This window comes from Podarcis erhardii, assembly GCF_964252035.2.
Source record: "Podarcis erhardii genome assembly, chromosome: 7".
NCBI classification, from domain to species: Eukaryota; Metazoa; Chordata; class Lepidosauria; order Squamata; family Lacertidae; genus Podarcis; species Podarcis erhardii.
Window position 1 is genome coordinate 81141575 of NC_138511.1, and position 27442 is coordinate 81169016.

The 27442-nt window shown below is 42.5% G+C and overlaps 1 protein-coding gene and 1 long non-coding RNA gene across 4 annotated transcripts in view; one reads left to right on the forward strand and one right to left on the reverse strand.

Moving 5' to 3' along the window:
- Positions 1-27442, reverse strand: part of LOC309346271 — a 172220-nt gene that overhangs the window by 117019 nt on the left and 27759 nt on the right. The gene's annotated exons all lie outside the window — the stretch shown is intronic.
- LOC309346068 (phospholipase A2 inhibitor and Ly6/PLAUR domain-containing protein-like) lies at positions 1688-27270 on the forward strand. 2 transcript variants are annotated; one of them, XM_081869744.1, is made up of 5 exons: positions 1688-1785; positions 3296-3418; positions 6585-6737; positions 25967-26113; positions 26958-27270. In XM_081869744.1, the coding sequence occupies exons 1-5, from the start codon at positions 1734-1736 to the stop codon at positions 27113-27115; spliced, it is 633 nt and encodes a 210-aa protein (XP_081725870.1). In that variant the 5' UTR covers positions 1688-1733; the 3' UTR covers positions 27116-27270. The 2 variants fall into 2 exon arrangements, with proteins under 2 accessions (XP_081725870.1, XP_081725871.1); XM_081869745.1 differs by lacking the exon at positions 6585-6737.

The following is a 27442-nucleotide window of genomic DNA, read 5'->3' on the forward strand; positions in this document are numbered from 1 at the left end:
TATATCATGCCCCCAAGAGACCTTAGCCTTCCTACAGGTCTACCACATGTGACAGAATGACCCCTTGCAATTCTTACATTTCCAACATTTTTTTGGTACATTCTTATATGTTCGATCTAAGCTCTTTAGAGTTAAATAACATTAGTACATCATCTTATAATAATTAACTTATAATATGAAGAAGAGGATGGTGAAGGAAGAGGACATGAGCCCAATGTCCCTCTCCCCACCCTCTCCATTGTGATTACCAACATCTGGGAGTCCCATTCTTCTTAGAAGAAACAATGTGAAGAGCCTAAGCTGACAGTAAATTATATAGCACCATTATATATTACACCAATATATACATCTGTGATGCTGCCACTCCCCCTCTCGCATTGTCCAAATGCCAAATCCACATCATTCACACTGTCTTTGACTTATATCAGCATCACAAGTGAAACAAAAGCAAAGGACGTGGAGCTGTGCTTGTGTATATCCAACCCCAGTAAAAGATAGTCCCTAAAATCGGCAAGCTCCTCTGGACACAGACCTGCAATCCCCCCCCCCACCTGCTCTTAACTCTGTTGTTGTTTTGTCGTTTCTGACTCTTCGTGACCCCCTGGACCAGAGCACCCCAGGCACTCCTGTCTTCCACTGCCTCCTGCAGTTTGGTCAAACTCATGCTGGTAGCTTCGAGAACACTATCCAACCATCTCGTCTTCTGTCATCCCCTTCTCCTTCTGCCCTCAATCTTTCCCAGCATCAGAGCCTTTTCCAGGGAGCCTTCTCTTCTCATGAGGTGGCCAAAGTATTGGAGCCTCAGCTTCATGATCTGTCCTTCCAGTGAGAACTCAGGGCTGATTTCTTCAGAATGGATAGGTTTGATCTTTTTGCAGTCCATGGGACTCTCTTAACTCTAACCAACTTGTTTATAAAGAGCAAGTGGACCAATTCTGTACCCCAAACAAGTGCATTTAATGGGACAGAGGAAATCTAGATCATGAGTCACTGTGCATTTTATTACTGTACAACAAAGGAAACTGGACAGACACTTGTTTCCCCTTACCAAAAATAAATAAATTCATGATTCTGACTATCAGAGAAATCTGGCAAAATTGCCTGGACGTCTGGAAATCTAATCCAGTTTCACTGCAGAGCTTTGAATTCCGGTGTCACCTGATGGGGCTTCACTTCCTGGGTGGTGAAATTGTGGGTGCACAGGTTAATTGGGGGTCATGTCATTTGAGATCTTGGAAGGGGAAGAGATTGATTTACCCCAAATGCAACTGCATTTAATGGGAGTGAAGGGATTCGGGTCAGTGTGCATTTTATTACTGTAACACAAGGGAAACTGTGGACAGACATTTGTCCCCCTTTCATGCTGTCAGAGAAAATGCCTTGGCTTCCAGAAACCTAATCCAATTTCAGTGCTGTAACCTGATGGGACTCGTTTCCCCATATCCAGGGTTGAAAAATTGAGGCTGGAACAGATTAGGAGGGACGTGTCCTTGGATTTCTGGGAAGGGGGAAGAGATTTAATTAGTTTTCAACACTGTGCTTTAAATTATAGTATAGCATGATTAGACTTCTAAAAATTTGGGACACTGTCCTGAACCCAGTGTTCCTGGGTACTGCCAAAGTGCTTCTTGTAATCTCCTATAAATTCCTCCAACTAAGCCTCTTCATAAATCAGTTCCTTGCTCAGCCCAGTGCTGTTCTCGAACGCCTTCCTGCCTCTTCAGCTCTCTAGAATGATGAAGACACTCCTGATCTCCTGCCTCCTCTTGACCCTTCTGAATCCAGGTGAGCAGAACCACAACTGCTGTGCTGATCATTTCCAGGAAGGAACTAAGTGGGGGGTCAGCCATTAAAGCAGGAGAAGAAAGGAACAAGGACTTGTGCTTCCTTTGAAAGGGAGCGGAATAAAGCATATGGTCAAGCTACAAGGGATCCTCAATCATAGATAGTTTCTTCCCAATGTTTATATTTGTTTTTATTTAACCAAATACATACTGAGAGGTGTAGTATCCCCAAGTCCATTGTGGGAGCAATGGGGGCAGTCGCCCACTCTTGGATAAACCAGAATCCTAGATTTCATCTACAACAAAGAGTATGTTTCTTGAACTTTTTTCCTGTTTGCTTGCCTCATCGTCCACTCAAATTCTGCCCCTTCCTCCTGAAACTTTGTTCTCAATATTAAATCTTTATTTTACCAAATGCATACAGAGGTGTGGCATCCCCAAGTACATTGGGGGAGCAAAAGAGGCACTAGTTCAGTCTTCAATAAACCAGAGTCCTATCTCAAATTTAAAGCAGTGGTGTCCAAACTTTTTTCAAAGAGGGCCAGATTTGATGAAGAGAAAAGCTGTGGGGGCCGACCAAAGTTTTTGAGCATTTTTTAGGACTGAAGTTGCAAAAGAGGCACTAGTTCACTCTTCAATAAACCAGAATCCTAGCTTAAATTTAAAGCAGTGGTGTCCAAACCTTTTTCAAAGAGAGCCAGATCTGATGAAGAGAAAAGCCGTGGGGGACAACCAAAGGGCCAACCAAAGTTTTTGAGCATTTTTTAGGACTGAAGTTGTTGAGGTTTTTTCAGGATTTTACCCCAGGAAAATAAACTGACACAGGGACCGGATTAAACTGACCAGTGGGCCCCTGAAATGGACTTTGGCCATGCCTGATTTAAAGCAAAGAGTAAGTTGCTTACATTTGTAGAAACTTATGATAGTATAGCACACAATCTATAGGCACAATTCTTCTCATATTTCAGAGTGGAATTATCCTGCCCCCCCCCCCATGAAATCTTTTAGTTGGCTGGTGTTACACAGGACCCCAATCTCTGAGTGGAGTCAGGTTCCAGGGGTAACAGATGTGCTTACCAGAGTCTGTCATGTTTGCTGGTGCTGTTGGGAGTTGTAGTACAACAACTTCGGGAGGGTTAAAGGTTACCCCACACCTTCTCTACTGGTCCTCTCCCTTAGACTGCAGGAGTCATCTTCAATAATCATTCTCTGGTCTATGCAAAGCCCACCCCCATTCACAGATTTTAAGAACTACAGAAGGAATATATACTAGTTTGCAGAAACTAGTAGTCAAATAGTGCCTCCAATGTTGCAGAAAAAATATATCAATTGCGAATGGTAAACATGAATTTATCCAGTCCGCTTTTGAAGCTATCAAATTCGGTGGCCTTTGCTACCTCTTGTAAGATGGAGTTTGTAGCAGAAAGTGTTGTGTTCATGTACCTTGACACAGACCTATTCTTCCTACACAGTTACTAAAGTTTTCTAAACCCATTTTTCCCTGTCTGCAGTGGCAACTCTGACATGTGAGGCTTGTTTCGGTCAAGGAAAAGATTGCAAAAATGCCACCATTGAGGAGTGTGACGAGTCCAGTGACCAGTCCTGCATGTCTTCCCTTGGAGTTGGCAAACTGTGTAAGTGAGAAGAACTTTCAACCTCTTTGATCACCAAAACGTAAACCCCCTGACTCACTTTCTAAGGCCATATCTTAGCCACAAACCACTGAAAAAGACTTTTCATAAAGAAGTGTTGTAGGTTCTGCATTGCCTGTAGGAGCAGTGAAGAAATCCAAGTCAGTTCATATTTAAAGGTGTGTTTACTCAATTGGCAGAGCAAAACAAAACATCCTTCAGAATCTGCCCTTCTCCCATTTTTGCAATTCAGTTGTCCAGCCATGTAATCAATATACAAATGCACATACTAGGGTAAAGTGTGCATAGAATAACCTACAACAAAATGAAGCAACAGTCACCTAATTCATAAGAAGAGCTAAAAATAAAGATAGGAAAGATGGATATCAGTAACAGCAACAAAACAAGCCAAACAATACCCCAACCCAAGTGTCGGTTCAGCAGCCTCAGCTTTTTTAGTTGGAGTCAGTCTATCAGGTTCCCATCTCCCAGGCCAAGTGAAAAATGACCCGCAAGGCAGAGAGCTAGTCCGCCAGGATTCACAGCCAATATGGTCAACAAATATCCCCCCACCCCCATGGGGGAAAACATAACTACTTAAATCAGTATGACCCTGCAGATAGGGCCTAAGAGTGACAATAACATTCACACTAAATGTTGATGGTGGGGATGAGGAGTTGGAAACTGATATGAAAATGTGGAGAAATGAACTTAAAATAAGAAACCAAGAGAAACTGACACTGACATATTGCCCCTTCCTAATTGTCTGTGGTACATGCTCCCTTTATGAGCTCCAGCATCAACTCTCATTGGTCCAGTTACAGGGAGGATTTGATTTAAATCACAATTTAAAACACTAGTCAGTAAAACTTAATTTAAAACATTTTTTTACATAAAGACTCATTCTTGCTGGTGTAATCTTAATATTTACAACTAGATGAAGGTTTTGTTTTTGGAATAATAAATTTTCAGAGTAGTTTTTAAAGTTATATCAAAAATTACTGATTTGGTTATACTATTAGAAAAACATTGACAAATAATTATGAATTTTTTGTGAGGTTTAATAAATTAACTGTTTATATTTGGACGTCTTTTCTGCTGTATTTTATTGGAAGGAAAAAATAATCATTTCATTAATAATAATTTAAATAATTTATTTAACTAAAACAGTAACATTATAGCATATGCATCCATGTTTGTTAACTGATGTGATTAAACGATTTTTTAAGAAAAACCTTAGAGGGAGTTATAGCACACATGAAAAGCTTAAAACAAATCCTTATTTCCTGATGAGGATAGTCTTTGGACTATAATATAACTTAAATAGAAAACTGTCTTGGGGGGGGGGGATCCTCCAAAAGCATTTTTTCAAAAAACACAATTTAATTTTAAAAAATCTAATTTAAATTAAAAAATCTAATTTAAATTTAAAAATCTGATTATTTAAAAATTTAAAAATCTGATTATTTTGATTTTTTAAATTGAATTTTATCCACTCTGTGGATACCTTTATCCACTCTGGATACCTGAGGAAAACCATGAAATGTTTCCCACCCCACATAAATGGAAGAAAGGGTGACTGAAGATTAGGCCTGGGCAATTTATTGATATATCGCCCCAGGACCGGTATGAGGGGCAGACCGTGATGACAGCTTCACTCAGCAGTAAATCGGTGGGGAAAACCCTGCCTATTCTGAGTCCCTCTGCCTCCAGCACCCAGCATGCTGAGGAAAAACAAAACAAGCTGCAGCCTGGAGCTGGAGGCAGAGGGACTCAGGAGGGGTGGCAGTTTCATCAACGATGTGAAATCATCATCGTGGTCTGTCCCATATACTTGCACTGGGAGAAAAAAGCTGCATGGACAAGGCTTATACATCTTGTTCCTCCCTCCCTCCCTCCTTAAACTGCTTGGGTTAAGAGCACACTGCTGCCCTCGCCTCAGCCAAGCAATTTTGGAAAAACCACAAATGACCACTGGCTCACATGAGCCAGTAGTGGGGCGGGGACTCAGTTAAAGTGCTCTCCCTCCCCAGCTGCAAGAGCCTGGGTGGAGTGCAGGCTCCAGGCAGAGACAGCCTTGGCTGCCACCTGGCTGCCTTTTTCAGCACAGGAGAAAAAACGGAGCCCACTCTGCCAGTCGAAGGCAGCCAGGCACTGCAGGCAGCCCTGCAAGGCACAGGTAGGGTGGCTTTGAATCCTGTGCTTTGCGAATGACCACCCCACAAGGAAAGAGGCAGTGTTCCTGCACAGGCACCAGCGAGGCGGAGGGAGCCTCAGAAAGGAGCTCCGAGGTGGTATTTGCTAAAATGTATAGAACTTAAGATAAGGTATTTTGGAACTGTAAGGAGAAGGAAGGGAATTTCTTTCAAATGTGGTGGACGTGTCCTAAGATTAAAGTCTACTGAGATATGTTATATAAAATACTTTTAGTAAAAAAACCAGAGGCTTTTTTATTAGCGATCATAGGTGAAGAAATTCCCCCAAAAAAGACATAAATATATTTATGAATGCTACCATGGAAGAAAGGATACGTTTAGCCCAGAAATGGAAACAGTAGGAACTTCCAACATTGGAAGAATGCCAGACAAAGATGATTGAATACGCTGAGCCGTCGAGACTGACGGGGGAAATCTGAAACCAGCAAGATGAACTGTTTGAAAAGGACAGGTTATGATTTGATACCTGTTACTAAATATTAGAAGTAAGTCTTTTAAGTATGGAGATAAAGTAAATAGGGTGATTTAGAAATGCAAAATAAAAGTGATTGCATATGGAAGTCAGGGAGGGGGACAGGAGGAAGTCAGAGCTCAATTTGAGCAAAGATATATGTGATGAAGAAATTTTATTTGGTTGTTATAAAGGAAAAAAGAAATTTTAATAAACATTATATTGAAAAGAAAAAGGAAGGAGCTCCAAGGTCCCTGCCATGAACAACAGGGACATGGGGTGGCTCAAATGGGGGAGAGGAACTGACGAGGAGGTGACAGATCTTGCCTCCAAGGATCACACCACAGCTTCAAAGGCAGCAGCATCAGGCAATGCTTTTCTTGATGGTCAGATCCCCTGCCCCTCTGGATGCTGCCACATAAGGTGATCATCAACCCTTGCCTCATGGGTGGACCAGCCATATCCCCAGGTCTAGTTATTTCCTTTTCCAATTCTTTTATAGCACTTTTGGGGTCAACAATGGTTTTCAAGTCCTGCATCAAGACAGAGTTGTGTGCTGTAAGCTATGGCAGTGCCTCCATAACCTCATCACTGTACATCCAGAGCAAGGCCTCCTGCTGCAAGACAGATATGTGCAACAGCGGACCTCCCGAAAGTAAGTATCATCATCAGGAAATATGGTCTCACAAAACTTAAGTAATGAGAGAGATCAAAGAAAGACAAACAAGTTTTTGGCAGTATCCTGATCTCAGTGACTGGCTAGACAAGGAGGAGTGGTGGCAGCCAGTTGCTCCAGGAGGTGCCTGAGGGTGACACTAGGAAAGATTTCAAACCTGATTCAGACTGGTGGGACAAGGAGGAGCCACTGACAGAGGGAATGAGCAGGGAAGCATTGGAGCCATAGTATGGGGGTGGTGGGAACTAATAGAACAAAACCCAAAATATTAATAAGCAAAAATTACAAGGGAGCGTCACAGTTTTACCTTAGTCCTAGACACACCCCTCCCATAATGCTACTCACAGTTCCTCTCCTGCAGCAGCTTCTGGTATTTACATCCTATGCTTTCCTCCAAAAATCTTAAGCTCCCGCTCACCATTTTAGCCTCAAAGCATCCTGTGAAATAGGTTAGGCTGAGAGATGGTTCCTGGTCCCAAGCCACTCAGCAAGTGTCATGGCTACATTGAAATTTGAACCCTGGTCTCCTAGATTCTAGTCCAACTTTCTAACCACTTCACATCACTGGCTCATTGGTTTCCCAGAGTTCTAGCCCCGAAACCTAGAGTGACCCATTTTCTTTGATGCATTTGCATTTGTAGAGATATTTTTAGTGGGACAGACTGGTAAGGCAGTATGATTCTATTAGGATTAATTAGGCTTAATTGGTTTACGACCCCAATTAAGCTGCAGTTTATAGCGGTCCGGCGCGCTTCCTCTCAGCTGCGGCAATTCTCTCCGTCGCTTCACGCCTTGCAGAGTAAAACACAGCGGCAAAGCTGTCGCTTAGCTTCAGACAAACACACAAAGTACTGGTTTGTCATTAACAGTTCTTTATTGCGACATTTCTCAGAAATACACTCCTGGGCTTCTCGCAGCCATAGCAAACTGCGTCCTTTTCCCTCAAAGACAAAGAGGAACAGAGAAAAACTCCTCCCACCTTCGAATCCTTACGTCAGAATGGGAGGCATTTACTCAGAACTCTGAACTCTAACACCCCCTCTTGTCTCACATTCTGACAAGACCTGTGGAACATCCACACAACTCTCAGATTCGCACTGTGCGAAACTTACCCACGCACCTGTGGCCTGATACCTTTCAGGTGGAATACCCTTCGTTGTGCGACTGGATCGCCTGGGCACAAACTCAGGAGCTTCCTCTGACTCACGGTGGTCAGTAGGTGTGTCCTCTGCATCACGGGATTCCCCCTCTGACTTAAAGCGTCTTCGAATCCTTTCCATTACACTAACAGGAGAACTAGGCTCACTCTTGGGCTCTCTTTTAACAACTTGTGGAGATGCCCCATCCTGCTCCTGACCTTGGTCAGTGACCTGATCATCATCAGCAGACTCAGCCTCTCCTTCCTCCTCATCAGAACCTTCCTGCTCTGGATCAGAGAGACATTCTGAAAGAACATCATGCTTTACAGGAGTCTTTGACCTTTCATCCTGCTCATAGAACTCAGCGTGTTTACTGATCAGCACCTTACTCTGATCACCTGATGGGTACGCAAACCTCCATGCACGCGCTGCTGGCTCATACCCGCAGAAGATCATTTTCTGGAACTTGGATCCATCTGGCCCTTGCAAAGCCTTAGGCATCGGCACAGATGCAATTACACCAAACGGCCGCAGAAAATGAATCTGGGGTTTCCTGCCATGCAACAAACAATAAGGTGTGTCACCTACTAGTGAATTGTAGGTACGATTCCAGGTGAAGCTCACATACCTGATCGCCTCCAACCAAAACCTTGGAGGTAACCCAGAATCTGCCAGCAACACCTGTGCAGCCTTAACCAGAGCCTCACTTCTAAGCTCTGCCACCCCCCTCTGACTGGGTGAATTAACTGTGTGACGTATCCCTTTCTTGTGAAAGAACCTCTGCAAAGCAGATCCAGTAAACTGAGCACCTCTGTCACTGGTGACTGCTTGCACTTTGGTGGAGAACCTTAGTTCCACCTCCTCAATCCAGCTTTTGATCAGCTGTGCTGCATCTTCCTTGGATTTGAGACCGTGAGTCCAGATGTTCTGCGAAAAGCTATCCTGCATCGTCAGCAGAAACCTGGCCCCTCCCAGACTTGGTTCCTTTACGGGACCTAACAGATCTATGTGAACCAGTTCAAAGGGTTTTGTGGCTACCCTCTCCACCTTTGGGTAACTGCACCCTTTTACCTTTGCCTGTCTGCAAGTTTCACAATTTATGGCATTACCACATTCTGTAATCTTACAACCTTTAGAGACCTCAGGTAGAGCCTGCAGTTCTTCTAAAGAACCATGAGCTGTCCTGGTATGCCAAACACAAGCACATGAAACATGAGTGGGAACTGTAGCACGCAGGGCTTGTGCTTTCTCAACCTTCCCCTCACCCTCCAGAGGCGTTTTAAGAATGAAGAGGTCATTCTGCCCCTTTTTAACCTTGGCAAGTATCTTCCTTCCTTTGGAAATTGTGCAGAAATCATTCTCGAAAGAAACCTTAAACCCCTTTTTTAACAAATAAGGCACAGATAAAAGACAGTGATGCATCCCTGGGACGGTGCAGAATTCCACCTTTTCCTGCAAAACAGAAAGAAACATTGATGCAACATTAGTTACATTTTTCTTTTGTCCATTTGCAAATAAAACAGTTTTTCCGGCCGGAACTGCCTTGCAATTCCACATCTCGACAGCAGGGGTCTCTGGAATCAAATTGCAATTAGCTGCAGAGTCTATTACAAAGCAAAACTCAGAGTCTCTCTCACAGCTGTCCTCAAACAATGCCAGACTGGCTGTCAGTTGATAAGCTTCCTCCTCGCGTTTGGCACGTCCACCTGGCTCAGTTCCACGCCTGCCTGTTTTTCCAGGCTGGTTGCCATGGAAACCCGGCTGGTTCCCATGGGAAGTGACCTTGACGACATCCTGCCTCGCCTCTCTGCTCCGGTGGGGGCAATTGCGACGCAGATGTTCCGTCGAATTACAGATGTAACAATGACGAACGGAAAAAGCCTGGACCGTGCATTCCGCCGGCTTGGCTCCGCCCTTACACCCAGAGCTCCCGGTGCCAGCCCTGCCCTCTTTCTGGCATCGTTCTTCTTCATCCTGTAAACGTCCCGCCACGTAATTCAGAGTCAAATTTTGGGGATCCATCGATTCCAGAGTTAGACACAGATTGTCATAACTCTTGTCCAGAGAGCTGAGCAAAATGTACACTTTCAGCTCCTCTGAAAAGTTGACTTGTAACAGTCTCAGCTGGTTAAACACAGCCAGCATATCAGTTACATGCTTTCTGATGCTATCCCCAGGACGTAGCTTCATCTCAAACAAGCGTCTGGTGGTGTGTATCTTTGCCCCAGCAGTGGTTCTGTGGTGCACCCTTTCCAACGCTTGATAGGCGTCACATGCATTCTCCAGCCCCTCTACCAAAGGCAGCTGTGAGCCATCCAAGCTAAACACAATAGCTCCCAGGGCTCTTTGGTTTCTCCTCTGAGAAGCATGAGCATTCTGTATGTCAGCTGCTGTAGCTCCAGCCCCTGGTGTGGGTAGTGGGGGCGCCTGGACAGCCTCCCACAGCCCCTTTGCCACCAGCCATGCCTTCAGCCTCCTGCTGTATTCTTGCCAATTCTTGCCGTCCAATTTTTCAAAAGGGACGGAGTATGAATCGTGGCCTTCCGCCATGTTCTCCCAAGGGGCCCCAAGCTTACTCACGTATCAGCTTTCCAGCACCCGTCCGTGGAGAAACGATTCCCAGCTGCTCTTAGCTCTCAGCTCTCAGCAACTCTCTTGCCTCTTAGAAGCAGGCAAAAACGCAGAACGCAGACCTCCGCCTCCGGCCAGCTTCTCTGCCTCAGAACGCAGACTTCAAAGCATTCCAGCAGACCTCCAGCAACAGCTTTACAAGCGGTTAATTAGTCCCATAACCTATTAGGATTAATTAGGCTTAATTGGTTTACGACCCCAATTAAGCTGCAGTTTATAGCGGTCCGGCGCGCTTCCTCTCAGCTGCGGCAATTCTCTCCATCGCTTCACGCCTTGCAGAGTAAAACACAGCGGCAAAGCTGTCGCTTAGCTTCAGACAAACACACAAAGTACTGGTTTGTCATTAACAGTTCTTTATTGCGACATTTCTCAGAAATACACTCCTGGGCTTCTCACAGCCATAGCAAACTGCGTCCTTTTCCCTCAAAGACAAAGAGGAACAGAGAAAAACTCCTCCCACCTTCGAATCCTTACGTCAGAATGGGAGGCATTTACTCAGAACAACTTAACCCGTTAAGTTCTAAACTCTAACAGATTCTTCTTCTTCTTTGGCGATCACTCGTAGCCAAGTTAGATTTTCTTTCATAAACACGGTTTTAACAATGAGTCCGTAAGTGACTGTGGAGGCCAATTCTGGAACCACACGTCCTTCCACAGTGGGGACATTGGTTTCTGGGCGGGAGTTGATCACGGTGTGGATATCCAAGCATGCCTTCCTCTTAGCACATTTCTCCCTTACATCCTGAGTTCGAGTGTCTTCAAAGCCCATGACACCTTTGGTAAAGGCTGTTCTCCAATTGAAGCGCTCGCAGGCCAGGGTTTCCCAGTTGTCAGTGTTTATACTTCATTTTTAAAGATTTGCCTTGAGACCGTCTTTAAACCTCTTTTGCTGACCACCAGCATTATGCTCTCCATTTTTAAGTTAATCAGGCATCTGCACAACATGACCAGTCCAACGAAGATGATGTTGAAGAATTATTGCTTCAACACTAGTGATATTTGCTTCTTCCAGTACACTGATATTAGTTTGCCTGTCTTCCCAAGTGATGTGTAAAAAATTTCAGAGACACCGTTGATGAAATCTTTTGAGGAGTTAGAGATGGTGTTTATAAGTGGTGCATGTTTCACAAGCATACAGTAAGGTTGGTAGTACAATAGCTTTGTAAACAAGCATTTTGGTTTCCCTGTGACACTCTGCACTTCAATCGACAGAAAGCTGCACTCACAGAGCTCAGGGATGCTGGCTTTTGGCATAAGTGTTAGCCCTTGTGGAAAGATAACTGCCTAGGTAGGAAAAGTGATTGACATTTTCCAATGTTACACCATTGAGTTGGATTTGTGGAGCTGCAGAGGGTTATTTTGTACTTGTTGGTGCAGTACTTGTTTTTTGGGATGTTGAGTGACAGGCCAAACTTTTCGTAAGCTTCTGGGAAGATATTTAGGATGGTTTGGAGGTCATCCTGTGAGCGTGCACACACTACATTGTCATTAGCATACTGAAGCTCTATGATGAAAGTTACTGTAACCTTACTCTTTGCTTTCAGCCTGCTCAGATTGAAGAACTTTCCATCTGTTAAATATATGATTTCTACTCCGGTGGGGAGTTTCCCTTCGACAATGATAATTGTCAGATCATTTGTAGGATCATGGCAATGAAAACAATGACTAGAGTTGGGGCAATAACACAACCCTCTTTAACCCCTGATCCCACTGTGAATGGTTCACTTTGAAAGCCATTGTTATCTGCGATTGTTGCTGTCATATTATCATGGAGGAGTCGGGTGATGTTTACAAATTTATCTGAGCAGCCAATTCTCAGAAGGACAGTCCACAGGGCATTAAGATTTACAATGTCTAAAGCCTTAGGTCAAAAAAGGACACATACGGGGGTTGGTTTTGATCTCTGCATTTTTCTTGAAGCTGTTGAGCGGTGAAAATCATGTCCACTGTCCCCCTAAAAGGCCAAAAACCATTTTGGGATTCAGGAACGGTCCCCTCGGATATTGTTAAGAGATGGTTTGCTAAGATCCTTGCAAGAATTTTACCACCTGCAACTAATAGAGAGATGCCTTGATAGTTTCTGCAATCAGTTCTGTCACCTTTTTAAAAAAACAACAACAACATAGTTTTGGAATCCATAAAGTCTGCTGGGATCTCTTCTCTCTGACAGATTTTTTTGATGAGCTTGTGAAGTTGTTGTGTAAGTTCAATTTCACCCACTTTGAAGACTTTGGCAGGTATCCCCTCAGGTCTGCTTATTTTTTGTTTTTGTTTTTTGTTTTTCATATGGTTAACAGCTGTACACAACTCTCCCAGATTTGGAGATACTGCAAGCTCATCTCTAACTTGTTTTTGCAGAATTTGTGAGAGGACCTCAGCAGCTATGGGGGAGTTGCAGTAAAGGAGATGTCAGTAATGTTCTTTAAAGCGGTGTAATAGCTTCTTTAACTTTAAGAAGTGTGATCCCGTCTGCTGAGCGTAGGGGGAATATGCCATGATTTATTCGCCCATAGATGGTCTTTGTGACTTTGTTCACAGGCTGCAATAATGGATGTTTTTAGCTTGGTCCAGTGTTCCTCGATGTTATCAGGGAATTCTGAAAGCAGATGGCCCTTAAGTCATTTGGAAGCAATCCCACTTAACGGGATCTTTTTTTTTTTATCTTTATTAGACAGTTTTTCTTTATAAAAAAATACACATATCAAGAAGAAAATACACACACCAAAAAGCAAAAAGGAAAAAAAGAAACGAAACTTAAACAGACTTATACAAACTTGTACAAACAAACAGTACAAACAGTAGACCTCCATCCACTCGATTTAGGGTTATGTAATCTTGTATAGTTTCTGCAGTTATTCTAACAATAGCTCTAAACGTCGCAGGTATTAATTATCGTCTGCTGTTAAATTATTAATTCCCAGATTAGTCTCAATATAACTTAAAAATTTAGTCCATTCACCTTTTATTTTTGCCAAATTATGATGCCTAATTCTTTGTGTTAATCTCGCTAATTCTATGTATTGAAACAACCTCACCTGTTTTCCTTCCTTGAAGCCTACGTTAAGGTATAATATTGATAGCCATTGTGGAGCGTATTAGTCAGTGATCTGTCCAGCAGTCGTCGGCACTCGTCATAGCTCTGGTAAGGAGCAGATCATGGTGATCTTTAGCACAGACAATAACATAGTCTAAGACATCAGCAGACAACCTAAGGACCAAGGGCCGGTTGTGGCCCAATCACCTTCTCAATCCGTGGACGGTCCAGAAATCAGCGCGTTTTTACATGAGTAGAATGTGTCCTTTTATTTAAAATGCTTCTCTGGGTTATTTGTATGGCCTGCCTGGTGTTTTGACATGAGCAGAATGTATGCCTTTATTTAAAATGCATCTCTGGGTTATTTGTGGGGCATAGGAATTCGGTCGTATTTTTTTTTCAAAATTTAGTCTGGCCCACCAAATGGTCTGAGGGATGGCAGATCAGCCCATGGCTGAAAAAGGTTGCTGACCCCTGGTCTAAGAGGTGCCAGAGTGTGTTGGTAGTAACAAGGTTGTGCGCTACACATTGAGGAGATTTCACCCCTCCCATACCCAAGAATCTCCTGATCATCTCCTGAGGTCTCTGCTGACTCTACAGAGAGGAGGAGCAATGTACTGCTCTCTACTTAATTAGTCAAGTGAGTGAATCTGTGTGAGAGAGAGAGTCAGTCAGTGTGTCGGAGAGAGAGTGCAAGAGATCGTGTTTATAGATAAGATTGCTGCTAAGAGCAGCTGCAGGCACTCAGAGTATAGCATTGATTTATGCTCAGAATATTTAGCTCTGTATATAGTTTGTATCATAGCTGTAGTTATAGAATAAAGGAGGATATTTTACAGAGCTGCTCTCCGAGTGGTTTATACTCTGCAAGACTCTGCAAAACGCTGCTGCGCAACGACTGCATTACTGAGACAGTCAATCCGGTGCTCTCAGCTGCAAGCTGTGAGTCCACAGCACTGTGACCTGTTCCTGTGGGAAAGGAGGTCTCTGGCAGTGCTAGCCAGCTCGCCTAGCCTAGTCGGGCTGTAGTGCATGAGTCCAGTTGGTACACTGGCTCAAGGGCGATGCTGACACACATATCGTCAAAAGTAAGATTCAGTTCTGGTTGCTGTTGCCAATTCCTTCTTTCCCAATAGTCCCAGGCCACCGATTGAAATCTCACCCAACTCCTGCATTAAAATCACCCAGGAGGATGAGTTTATCTTCCTTAGGCATCTCTGATAGAACGGTATCCAGCTGAGAGTAAAAATTTTCTTTAATGTCTTCATCGGCATCCAGTGTTGGTGCATAAGCGCTTATAAGAGTAGCCTGTTGGTTTTTGGTGTGCTTTATTCGAAGGGTTGAGAGTCACTCATTAATGCCGGTAGGGACTTCTGACAGGAGCTTCACAAGATCATTTTTGATAGCGAAGCCTATTCCATGTATCCGAAGTTCTTCTTCAGATAGACCTTTCCAGAAGAAAGTGTAGTCTCCTTTTTCTTCCTTCAGTTGTCCCTCGCCTGCTCTTTGAGTCTCTTGAAGCGCTGCAATAGTGATGTTAAAACATTGCAGCTCTCTTGCAATGATGGCAGTTCTGCATTCAGAACACTCACTATCTGTGTTATCTGACAACGTCTGTATATTCCATGTTCCAAAATTCATTTGTGTTTTACAACCGCTAGGTGGTGACCCCACTGGGCGAGGTCATCCAGTCAGGGGGAAAGGGAGGCAGACTATGTTTAGGGCACCTTTTCTAGCCCCTCCCCCTTTCCAGGGTGAGCAGAGTGGATCCTAAAAAGGGCTGCTCAGTCATGGATACAGCTTCCGAGCTGCTCAACTGCCTCATTCCTTGGGTCAGAGTGACTGAATATGTATCTACCTCTGTGGAAGCCGCCCGGAGTGGCTTGGGAAACCCAGCCAGATGGGTGGGGTACAAATAATAAATTATTATTATTATTATTATTATTATTATTATTATTATTATTATTCACAGTAGGGCTCTGTTCCGATGGCATGAGTAGTCACAATGAACCGGTAGATTCCTATCTGCTGCAGCCCTTATCTGCCTTCACAGCTGTTGTAACATACCACTAGTTATCATCCACCTGTTCTGCCATTGAGGACTTTTTGGATCATTCTTTGTCTAGCTCCTTCCCTTTGACCTTACCGCCTTGGGTGACCCTGTTAGGAGTACAGGATTCCTGATGGCTTCGCTCACACGGGTCATAGGAATGTGGAAGCCCACTCACCACAACAAGGTGATGATCCAGCAAGTGAGAAGGCAGTATGATACCTCTGGATTGGCCAGGCCTTCTACAAACGTCCACAACATGGGCTTCTGCCTTCACCAACAGAACAGTGCTTTCTAAGAGGATATCTGCATTATTTAATAACATAACATAGTAAAAGAAAAACTGCACATAGAACAAAACCAAAAACCATGTATCAATAACAAGATTACTTGAACAACATGCAGCATTCATGAGCAAAAATTACAAGGGAGCTTCACAGTTTTACCTTAGTCCTAGAAACATTCCTTGTGTGATGTTACTCACAGTCCCTCTCCTGCAGCACATTCTGATATTTACATCCCTACTCTTTTGTCCAAAGAGCTTGAGGTGGCATTTCTGGCTCTCCTGCTCACCATTTTAGCCTCAAACACCCATGTGAAATAAGTCAGGCTAAGGGGCAGTGTCTAGCCCCAGGTCACCCAGAAAGTGTCATGGCTCAAGTACAGATTTGAACTCTGGTCTCCTCCCACCCCTGTTCCTGATGTAGATGTTCACATTCCCTTGTTCCTGATAAAACAAAAAAAAATCCTTCCAGTAGCATCTTAAAGACCAACTAAGTCAGTTCTTGGTATTAATACCCCTCCCCACCTTCTCACTATATAGAAGGGTCTGGAAACTTCTATTTCAGTGTATCTGAAGAAGTGTGCATGCACACGAAAGCTCATACCAAGAACTGACTTAGTTGGTCTTTAAGGTGCTACTGGAAGGAATTTTTTTTGTTTTGACTATGGCAGACCAACACGGCTACCTATCTGTAACCTTGTTCCTGGTGTAGATCTTCACTCACCCCTCCCTTCTTGTTGGGAGGAGGCACCATTTTGTGGTTCGCCTTAGTATTCTCAACACCCTGGTGTATGTTTTTATTGTAAACACTATAACAACACTAGGACCAAGAATTCTGGGAGTGGTAGTTTCTCAAGGGTGCTGAGAGTTAATTGGGAAACCCTGATTCCCCTCACAGAGCTATGGATTAACAAACAAACCCCACACAATAGTTCTTATTAGCTGGCATTTTTTCTTAGGTGAAATCATTATTTTACCAAAACTAAGCACATGTTTTCCCAGAAGTGAGTTTTAAGGATAAAACTACTAAGAGTTTTCTTTCTCTTTCCCGCTCTTGTGAAGAGGGCCATTCTGTAGAATTTTATCATCGTTTGTGTGCATCTGTGGCTGCCTTTTTTTTTTCCATATAATTTTTATTATTAAACATAAAACAAAACAAAACAAAACAACAACAAAAAATAATGTATATATATATATATATATATGCTTTCGTAGATTTTCACGGGTACAGGAATGCAGGTTTTGGTGTCCTCGGGTGTCTTCCCGTGTAAAAGTTGGGGTGTCTAGGCGACGTTTCGACGAGGTCTCACTCGTCATCTTCAGGCTGGTGCTTTCGGCTTCTTGTTACTGGAACAGAGCAGGATCTCAGTGTTTGAGTTCCTATAAATACTGTAGAGGGGGTGTGGTGTATAGCCTCCAATGTTCTGGGCAGAGAGGAAGTTCCCAGGCTAGTGTGCCTTTTCTTCTTTTGTTCCTTAATTACTTGAGAGATATCTTGAGTGATTTCTTGAGTGATATCCTGAGTACCACTTAGGTGGGTCATTAGGTGTGGATTAGTTGTTAAAGTCTTTGTGTCTTGACCTCTTGAACTTTGTGAAGAGTTTTCCTGAGAAGATGGCTGTACTGTACTTAGTTGTGCTCTGGCTTGGCTTCGTGTATAGGGGCGAGCTGTGGTTTTGTGGCTTGTGTCAGCCAGATCTGTGTAGGGATTGCAGGGGGGTGCAACATCCGGAGGTGCCACCATGGATTGGCTACTGGATGGTGTCTGTAATTCATCTGTGGAGAGGGTCTGGGTTTGGGTCTGGTGTGGTTGATTGGTGTTGGCGTTCTGTGTGCCTCTGGATCTGGTGTCAGTTTTTGTGGGGAGGGCTAATTTCCAGATGTCTGGCAAGCGGGATGTGTCGTCACGCTTGTTCATGTTGTGAGGGTGTTTCTCTATCTCGATGGCTTCCATGATTATTCTCTTGTGGTGATGTTCCGTGTTAAAGAGCAATTTGGAATCTGCAAAATTAATTTCGTGTCCTGTTTCTTTCATGTGTTGGAAAAGAGAGGAAGTTTTTTCTTCTTTTTTGACGGCATTCTTGTGTTCTGCGATACGTGCATTTATTCGTCTGTTTGTTTGTCCAATGTACGTGGCTGGGCAGACTTTGCAGGGTATTTCATAGATCCCTTGGTTTTCCAACTGGATTTTATCCTTGGGGTTTCTGAGGATATTGGCTATTTTTTGGTTGGTGCAAAAGGCTGTTTTGATATTGTGTTTATAGAGGATTTTGCTAATTTTATCTGTAGTGCCCTTGATATAAGGAAGGAGGGCCATGCCATTGTTTTCTTCTGTGTCTTGGTTTTTGGGGGGTGTTTCCTTTTGGATTAGCTTCGTAATCCTGTTTTGCTGGTATCCATTGGCAATTAACACGTTTGAGAGATTCTGTAACTCAGTTGTCAAGTGGTCTTTGTCAGCCAGGCGTTTGGTTCTGGAGATGAGAGTCTTGGCTACGGAGTTTATTTGTGCAGGGTGGTGGTGTGATTGTGCATGTAAGTAGCGGTTGGTGTGTGTTTTTTTCCGGTAGATAGTGTGTCCTAGGGAGCCATCAGGTTTTTTGTAGATTAGGACGTCAAGGAAGGGAAGTTGGTTGTTGGCTTCTATTTCCATAGTGAATTGTATTTTGGGGTGTAAGTTGTTGAGATGTGTGAGGAAGCTATCCAGTTTTTCTTTCCCGTGTGGCCAAATTACAAAGGTAATTTGTAATTACCTCTCCACAGATGAATTACAGACACCATCCAGTAGCCAATCCATGGTGGCACCTCCGGATGTTGCACCCCCCTGCAATCCCTACACAGATCTGGCTGACACAAGCCACAAAACCACAGCTCGCCCCTATACACGAAGCCAAGCCAGAGCACAACTAAGTACAGTACAGCCATCTTCTCAGGAAAACTCTTCACAAAGTTCAAGAGGTCAAGACACAAAGACTTTAACAACTAATCCACACCTAATGACCCACCTAAGTGGTACTCAGGATATCACTCAAGAAATCACTCAAGATATCTCTCAAGTAATTAAGGAACAAAAGAAGAAAAGGCACACTAGCCTGGGAACTTCCTCTCTGCCCAGAACATTGGAGGCTATACACCACACCCCCTCTACAGTATTTATAGGAACTCAAACACTGAGATCCTGCTCTGTTCCAGTAACAAGAAGCCGAAAGCACCAGCCTGAAGATGACGAGTGAGACCTCGTCGAAACGTCGCCTAGACACCCCAACTTTTACACGGGAAGACACCCGAGGACACCAAAACCTGCATATATATATATATATATATATATATATATATATATATATATACAATAGTTTCACATCATTTTCATAACTTCTTTCTCTTTTGTACTTCCCTCAGCTGTCCCGTAAATCATCCGTATTCGTCACTTTCATTACGCATTCATCAGACTTGTATTGACATTGTTTATCTCTTTTCCTCCTATTCCCTTTAATCAATACTTATTACTTTTTTACAGTGCTTCTTTAAATCCCTTAAGCGTCATCTGTCCTTTACTTAAACATTCCAGATACTCTACATATTTCTCCCAGTCCCCGATGAACTTTTGGTCTCTTAAGTATCTAATCTTCCCTGTCAATTTATCTAACTCTGCGTATTCTAACAATTTTGTTCTCCAATCTTCTATGGTCGGTATTTCTTGCTGTCTCCATCTCTGGGCCAATACCACTCTTGCGGCTGTAATTGCATATCTAAAAAATTTGCGGTCTTCCCTTTTTATCTCCTTTCCTCCTTTCCTACTATTCCTAATAAAAAGACCTCTGGCTCCTTTCTAAACGTATACTTTAAGATCTTCTTTAACTCATTGTATATTTTCTCCCAGAAGTCTTTCACCTTCCCGCAGCCCCACCACATGTGATAGAAAGTACCCTCCTTATCCTTACACTTCCAGCACCTATTGCATGTCTTATACATCTTCGCCAATTTCACCGGTGTCATATACCATCTATAGAACATCTTCATCGTATTCTCTTTTAACGTCATACATGCAGTGAATTTCAAGCCCTCCTTCCACAATTTTTCCCATTCCTCAAATTGTATATTGTGGCCCACCTCCTTTGCCCAGCTAATCATTACCGACTTGACTTCTTCATCTACCAGATTCCAATCCAACAACAGTTTATACATTTTGGATAAATTTTTCGTATCATTGTCTATAACCTCGCTTTGAAATATCGATTCCTTATCCATGAAACCTCGTTCTTTACCATCTTTCTTAAACACCTCGTTCATTTGGAAATAGTGCATCCAGTCATGTACATGTTCCTTCACCTGCTCATACGGTTTTATTTTCCACTTTCCCCCTTCTTTGTATAACAGTTGGTCATATGTTATCCATTTACTTCCCATATTTAATCTCTTTATACTCTTTGCTTCTAGAGGTGAAAACCACCGTGGTGTTCTAGGTTCTAATAGATTTTTATATCTATCCCATACCTCAATTAAAGGACCTCGGAATATGTGGTTCTCAAAACCCTTATGGACTCTCTTTTTTTCGTGCCATAAATAGGCATGCCACCCAAATCTATTGTTGAATCCCTCCAGATCCAACAATTCATTATTCTCTAATTTAATCCACTCTTTCGTCCAGCAAAGACAAGAAGCCTCGTAATACAGTTTCAGATCTGGCAGGGCAAAACCTCCTCTTTCTTTTGAATCTGTTAGCAGTTTAAATTTAATTCTCGGTTTTTTGCCCTGCCAGATGTATTTTGAGATCACTCTTTGCCACTCCTTAAATATCTTACTTCCCTTAATTATGGGGATAGTCTGAAATAGGAACAATATCTTTGGGAGCACGTTCATTTTGATTGTAGAGATCCTTCCCCAAAATGACAATTTCAATTTTCCCCACACCTCCAAGTCCTTTTTGATTCCCTTCCAAGCTGGTTCATAGTTATTTTTGTATAAATCTATATTTTTGGGAGTTATCCAAATACCCAGATATTTTGCCTTTTTAACCACCTCTATTTGGGTTTGTTGTTGCATTGCTTCTATTTGATCTTGATCCATATTCTTTACCATCATTTTTGTTTTTTTCTTGTTGAGTTTGAAGCCTGCCATATTTCCAAATTGTTCCATTTCCTCCAAAACTGCTTTTGTCGTGCTTATTGGTTCCTCGATCATTATAACCAAGTCATCTGCGAATGCTTTGATCTTATATTCATTCTGGCCGATTGTCACTCCCTTTATAACCTTATTTTGTCTGATCGAATTCAGAAGAACCTCTAATACCGTTATGAAAAGTAACGGCGAGAGAGGGCATCCCTGTCTCGTTCCCTTTTGTATCCTTATTCCTTCTGTGACCACATTATTTATAATCAGTTTGGCTTTCTGTTCTGTGTAGATAGCTCTTACTCCATTAAGAAAATCTTTGCCTATCTCCATATATTCCAGGTTTCTCAACATAAAATCCCATATTATATTGTCGAATGCCTTCTCGGCATCGACAAACATCATTGCAGCTCTTTTATCAATCCTATCAGACAGATATTCCATTATATTAACTATATATCTTATGTTGTCTTTCATCTGTCTGCTTGGTAAGAAGCCGGCCTGGTCTTTGTGTATAATTTCTGACAGGATCTTTTTCAACCTCTTTGCAAGGATTGCAGCAAATATCTTATAATCTAAATTTAGGAGTGAAATCGGCCTATAGTTTTTGACTTGGGTTAGGTCTGAGTCTTGTTTTGGAATAAATGTGATGTATGCCTCCTTCCATGTTTCCGGGATTTCTCCTTCTTTTAGAATATTGTTCATCACTTCCTTCAATGGTGTTATCAAAATTGATTCCATTTCTTTATAATAACAGGCAGTGAATCCATCCGGCCCTGGAGCTTTCCCCCTTTTTAGCTCTTTAATCACCTCTTTTATCTCTGCTATATCAATTGGGGTATTCAGTTGCTCTCTTTTTCCATTCGGGATCTTTTGTACCTTTTTCTCTTTCAAATATCTCTCTATTTTCCTCGAGTTATTTCTTTCTGTATTTTTATATAATCCAAGAATCCCTTTCTAATTTCCTTCGGGTTGGTAACCTCTTCTCCTTCTATTGTAATCTTATTTATTGTATTCCGTTCTTTCCTTTTTTTTAATTGCCATGCGAGCCATTTTCCTGATTTATTTGCAAATTCAAAATTTCTTTGTCTCAACTTCTTTATATTCCATTCTACTTCTCTATTTATTATAGTGGCAAACTGTGATTGTAGAATTTTAATCTTTTCTTTTATCTCCAAATTGTTTGGTTTCTTAATTAATTTTTGTTCATTATCCATAATTTGCTTCAAAATTTCTTTTTTCCCTTTTTCTCTATTTTTGTTTTTAATTGAGTTTTGCTGAATGAAGAAGCCTCTCATTACTGCCTTGCTAGCATCCCATACAACTTTATCCTTTGTGCCTTTACTGCAATTAGCTATAAAATATTCTGATAATTCCTTTTGCGCTTTTTCCACTATTTTCTGGTCGTCTAGGAGATAATCTTTCAATCTCCATCTGAAAGTTCTTTCTTCGAGGCTTCTTAATTCAAATTCTATTGGATTGTGATCAGAGATTACTTTCGGTTGAATTTCTATCCGTTGGGTTCTTGGTGTCAGTTCACTCGAGATCCAAATCTGATCAATCCTTGACATTGACTTGTTCGGTTCAGAATAAAACGTAAATTGTTTGTCTAATGGATGCTTGAGGCGCCAAATGTCTATCAAATTGCAACTCTCAATCATTGAAAAAAAAGATTTTGGTAGTTTCCCTTCTTTACTTATTCCTTCTCTGCGTCTATCCATTTCTAATGAGGTCACCCCATTCATGTCACCCATTAAAATGATTTTCTGATCTATATATTCAGATAGTTTTTCTTCTAGCACTTTATAGAATTCTGTTTTATTTCCGTTCGGTGCATAGATCCCGACAATAATCAGATTTTCTCCATGCCAATTGATTCGAACCGCAATTATCCTTCCCTCTTCGTCCTTAAATATTTGTTGAGCTTCAATTTGTTTTCTAATATATAAGACCACTCCTCTTTTTTTCTCCTTGTCTGACGATACAAATTCATTTCCCAGTCTTTTATTGATTAATATTTTTTTGTGTCTTCTTGCTACGTGTGTCTCTTGTAAACATATGATATCTAAGTTTTTCCTTTTTAGAAACTGTTCAATTCTATTCCTTTTCTTTTTTTCGTTCATCCCATTTATGTTCCAATTCCAGATTTTTAACACCATGATATCTTAATTTAAATAAAATCTAAATATTTACCTATAATTTGTCTGCCTCTTCTTCTTCCTCGTCTTCTTCTTCGTCCGTTTCCTTTCTATTCTCTCCTTCCGCCTCCTCTGGTTTTAGTTGTCCTGGTGTTCTTCCCTCTGCTCCTTTAATTTCCTCCGGATCAGCTTTTAATTCTTTATATTTCCTCAAAAATTTCCCAGTTTCCTCTGGGTTTGTCAGTCTGTGCCTCTTACTTCTATACATAAATGAAATTCCTTCTGGGAACTCCCACCTGAACTCGATATTGTTTCTCTTTAATGTCTGGACCAGCAATTTGTAGGGATCTCTTCGTTTAAGCAGTCTAATTGGTATATCTTTAAAAATGATTATGAAATTCCCGTCTATATTCAGTCTTTTTTCTCTGTTCCTCTGCAGGATCCAATTTCTCATCTCTCTATCCTTAAATGTAATCAGGCAGTCCCCTGTGAATCTTTTTGCTTTAGTTGTCTTCACTTTCATTCTAAATGCACTTTGGACCGCCTTTGCCATCTCTCCTGTAGGTAGTTCCATCCATTTTGCCAGTTCTGTTATCAATTTGTCTTTAATGTTCTCTCCCTGAGTCTCCGGCACAGCTCTGAGTCTCAGATTCACCTCCCTCATCCGAAGTTCATTCATCGCTATAACATCCTTCATCTCTTCCTGCGCTTTGTTTAATTCCATCATTTCTACTTTTAAATTTCTCTTCTTCCCGTTTGACCTCTTTCATTTCTAATCTTGCCTTCTTCAGTCCCTCCTCTACCGATTGAGTCCTTCTAAACACTTCTTTTATTTGCCCTTTCAATTCGTTTACTGTTTCGTCATTTTTTTTATCCATTTTTCCAATTTTATTGTCTACTTGTTCTAATTTAGACTCTAAATTCTTTTCGCTCTGCTTGATTTCCGCAAACATTCTTAGAATATCTGCCTTAAAGTCTATCTCTTGTTTAGATCCTTTCCTCTCTACCGGTGTCCCCCCCTCAGCTCCTTTCTTTGTTGGGTTTGACATTTTGTCCCAGTAATTCTCCCCCCACACCAACAACTTCTTGCCTAACCCTCAGCCACACACCCCTCCCAACAAAGTTTGTCGATTTAACCCAATTCCGTCCTTTCACAGTTATTTCGCAGTTATTAACAATTTTACAATTATTTAAATTTAAATAGTCTTTATAACTTATATAACTTATATGTATATCGCCAGAAGTTCATATAAAGGTCCACTGTGTTGTCTTCTTGCCTCCACTCAGGCTAATCCTTTTATAATGATGTTCTTTTGGTAAGGTCCTGCCGAACACGAAGAGGGGAAGTATAATATTTAAGATAACAATTTAGTAGCTAGTCATCAGATTCAGTTGGAGGAGATTGGAGGAAGGATATTTCAGGACCCTCTTCCCTTTTAAAGTGAAGTAGTCCTATTATGCATTCAAGAGAGATAGCTTAAATGTCTGCTAATCGACCATCAAAGTCTATCAATTAAGTGAAGAGGAAAGAACAAATTGTGCTGCCTCTCTTTATCCACTAGAGGTCTTGGTCAATATTTGTATAGCGTTTCTCCAACTGAGGAGAAGAAAAAGGAAGCAACGGAAAGTATCCGTCACCGTCAGTCTCCACACCCCTGATTCGTAAAAATAAACCCCACAAGTAATAAAAGAAGGAAAACCCAAAATAGAAGAGAAAAAAGCAAAAAAAAAAGCAGGACGGTTTGCACCAACCAACTGATATTGCTCAGTCTTGCTCGAAGATATTCCACTGAGGTGTCCGTACGTGACGCATAAGATGTCTGCAATGGCGTCGGAACCTTCTCTTCCGTTTCACTACCTTTTTGTTACTGAGTACAAATAGAGAAGCGTCCCTTCTTATCACTAACGCCCTCCGATTCACCCAGAACTTCAGTTAGAAACAGTTAAACTTCTGTTCCCCCTTTGCTGTAACAGTATCTTTGAAATAAGTTACTTTTTAACAAAGTTCGGACAAGGGGGAAAAAGGTATCCGCTGGGGCAACTCACTTTCACTTTTCCCAGCTCTGCAAGAAGTGCTGCGTCGGAGTTGATTTCGGCTGTCAGCTGAGCTCCGCAACTTCTCCTTTTTGCTCCGGGACTTCCTTGTTATATAACTTCAAATTTTAGCTTGTTCGACACCAGATTTCTTTGGTTTGAGAGCGTAGCGCTTCCTCGGCAAGCTCGGGGCTTCGCTATCTGGAGGTAGATAATGGCTTCCCTCGACCCGCGAATCCGCTCCGCCGTTCTCTTCACTTCTTTCGAAGCTACCTGACGGCCGGGCTGACCGCTCCTGGTCCGCTGGGATCCTGACCCTCTGGACACCCACCAGTGGTATTTTTGGGGGGCCACCGCACCCTGTAGCACCCATTTTCCCTCCAAAATAGCCCGGGATTTCCCTCACGGAAAAATCCCCGCTTGCGACGAGATCGCGCTGCACAGGAAGTCTCCAGCAAATGGCCTCTGTGGCTGCCATTTTGTCTCTCAGAATGCCCCCCAATGCTGCTCAGTGCTAAGCCCAATTGCTTAAAGTGGTATCCCTTTGCTTGAAATGTATGCTGTGAATTTGGCCCCAGTTAGAAATCACTTGCACCATGCCTTAATGTAGTCCTGGATGAATGGAGCATGGTTGAGCACTCCACTTGCAGAAGTGGTAGAAGGTGGCACGCATCCATCTTGGAAGGGGATGCATAATTCCCACCCCTCACATACAGCAAGTTGTGGTTTGCATCTGCAAAAGAAATACATTGACTAATTGCAATGCTGGTGTGGTGTGGTGATTGTTTTCCAGTGCCTGAGAGTGAGACGAGGGAGCTCAATGGGCTGAAGTGCCCGAGTTGCTTCTCCATCTTGACAGATGAGTGTGAGGGCAATAAGACCGTCAGCTGCAGAAATGAGGAGGATCAATGCTTCTTCGCTGGGGGTCGCATGAAGTATGGTGAGTCTTGTATAATGGACTGCAACTAGGGCCCCATCTTTGAGGAAGTATCATGCTACTTTGAGCAGTCATGGCTTCCCCTAAAAGATGCTAGGATACTTTGTTTATTAAGGGTGCTGAAAGTTATTAGGAGAGCCCAAGGAGGAGGGATGTGTGGACAGGGAGGTGGGAGGAGGAGGAGAATACAGGGAAGGGCTAGTGATTTCTGCAGTTCTTGCCTGGAACCCTGCACCAGTTTATTCCATTTTTTTCCCAGCAACACCTTAAAAGCCTATTCAGATAGGGACATGCTCTATTCCCTTTTGCTGTTTTAATGGTTTTAATTGCTTTTATTGCTAATGTAAATATTTCTTGTAAACCCCTAGCAGTTTTTACTGCAATCAAGCGGAATATCGTTTTTGTTAAATAAAAATACATCTTAAAATTTGCACTTTAAATTGGAGGGGGCAGGATGGAGACCCACAGGCCCAGGAGCCGAAGGCACTCCTCTGGGACTCTCTCTCTCTGGCCCTTTGGATCCTCCTTAGCCACACCTCCTCTCCCTAGGCCACACCCCTCACAAGCCCCACTTCATACCCTACCTGTATGCTTTGGCCTGGCTGGATTGTTGCCCCTGAACTCTTGGTTACCTGGAGGGAGGACGGGGGGGGGGGTTGAATGTATGTATAAAATAGCCTGCCATGTAAAGGTGAATTTTACATATGTTTCCATTGGCCAGTGGACCTCCCATAAGGTCACCCAGACTGGAAAACAGCTCTTGGTCTGAAAAAAGTTGCCCACTGTTGTGTTTAAGGGGGAGGGTTTTGGATTTCAAAAATATGTGTGTGCTTTTTTTTTCCAACAGGGGGAAGCAGCCTGATTGGTGCTCTCCGAGGCTGTGCAACAGCTAGTATGTGTGACTACGGTCAGGAGATGCTGGTGTCTTATCTTACATCACTGGGATGTGAGGTCACTCAATTTGAGTGCACTGACGCAATGGACGAGGATGCCAATGAGCTGTAGGTGAGGGAAGGCAAACCTCCACCGCCCAGAAGAACCCACCATTTATGGAAATTGGCGGCCTAGTGGTTGAAGCAGGGGTGGTCTCAGCCTGAGGACTCCCAGGCTTTCTTTCCAGAAGTCTAGAAGCTCCTCCTTAAAGACAGGCTGTATTTGACTTTCATGTGCAAATGAATCATGTCCAAAATAAATATATATGGCAAGTAATGTGTGTTGTATCATTTATCCAAATGCAACATTTGTTGGGGGAAATAATAGTGCTTGGGGATGGGAGCTAGATTTCAGCCTTCCATGTCAAATTTTTATTGTGTCCACTTTGGGCTCCCTTGT

Coding starts and splice junctions, on each gene's coding strand:
- LOC309346068 (XM_081869744.1), top strand. CDS start 1,734: ATGATGAAGACACTCCTGATCTCCTGCCTCCTCTTGACCCTTCTGAAT. Junction 3,419..6,584: donor CCTTGGAGTTGGCAAACTGT/GTAAGTGAGAAG, acceptor ATTCTTTTATAG/CACTTTTGGGGTCAACAATG. Junction 6,738..25,966: donor CAACAGCGGACCTCCCGAAA/GTAAGTATCATC, acceptor ATTGTTTTCCAG/TGCCTGAGAGTGAGACGAGG.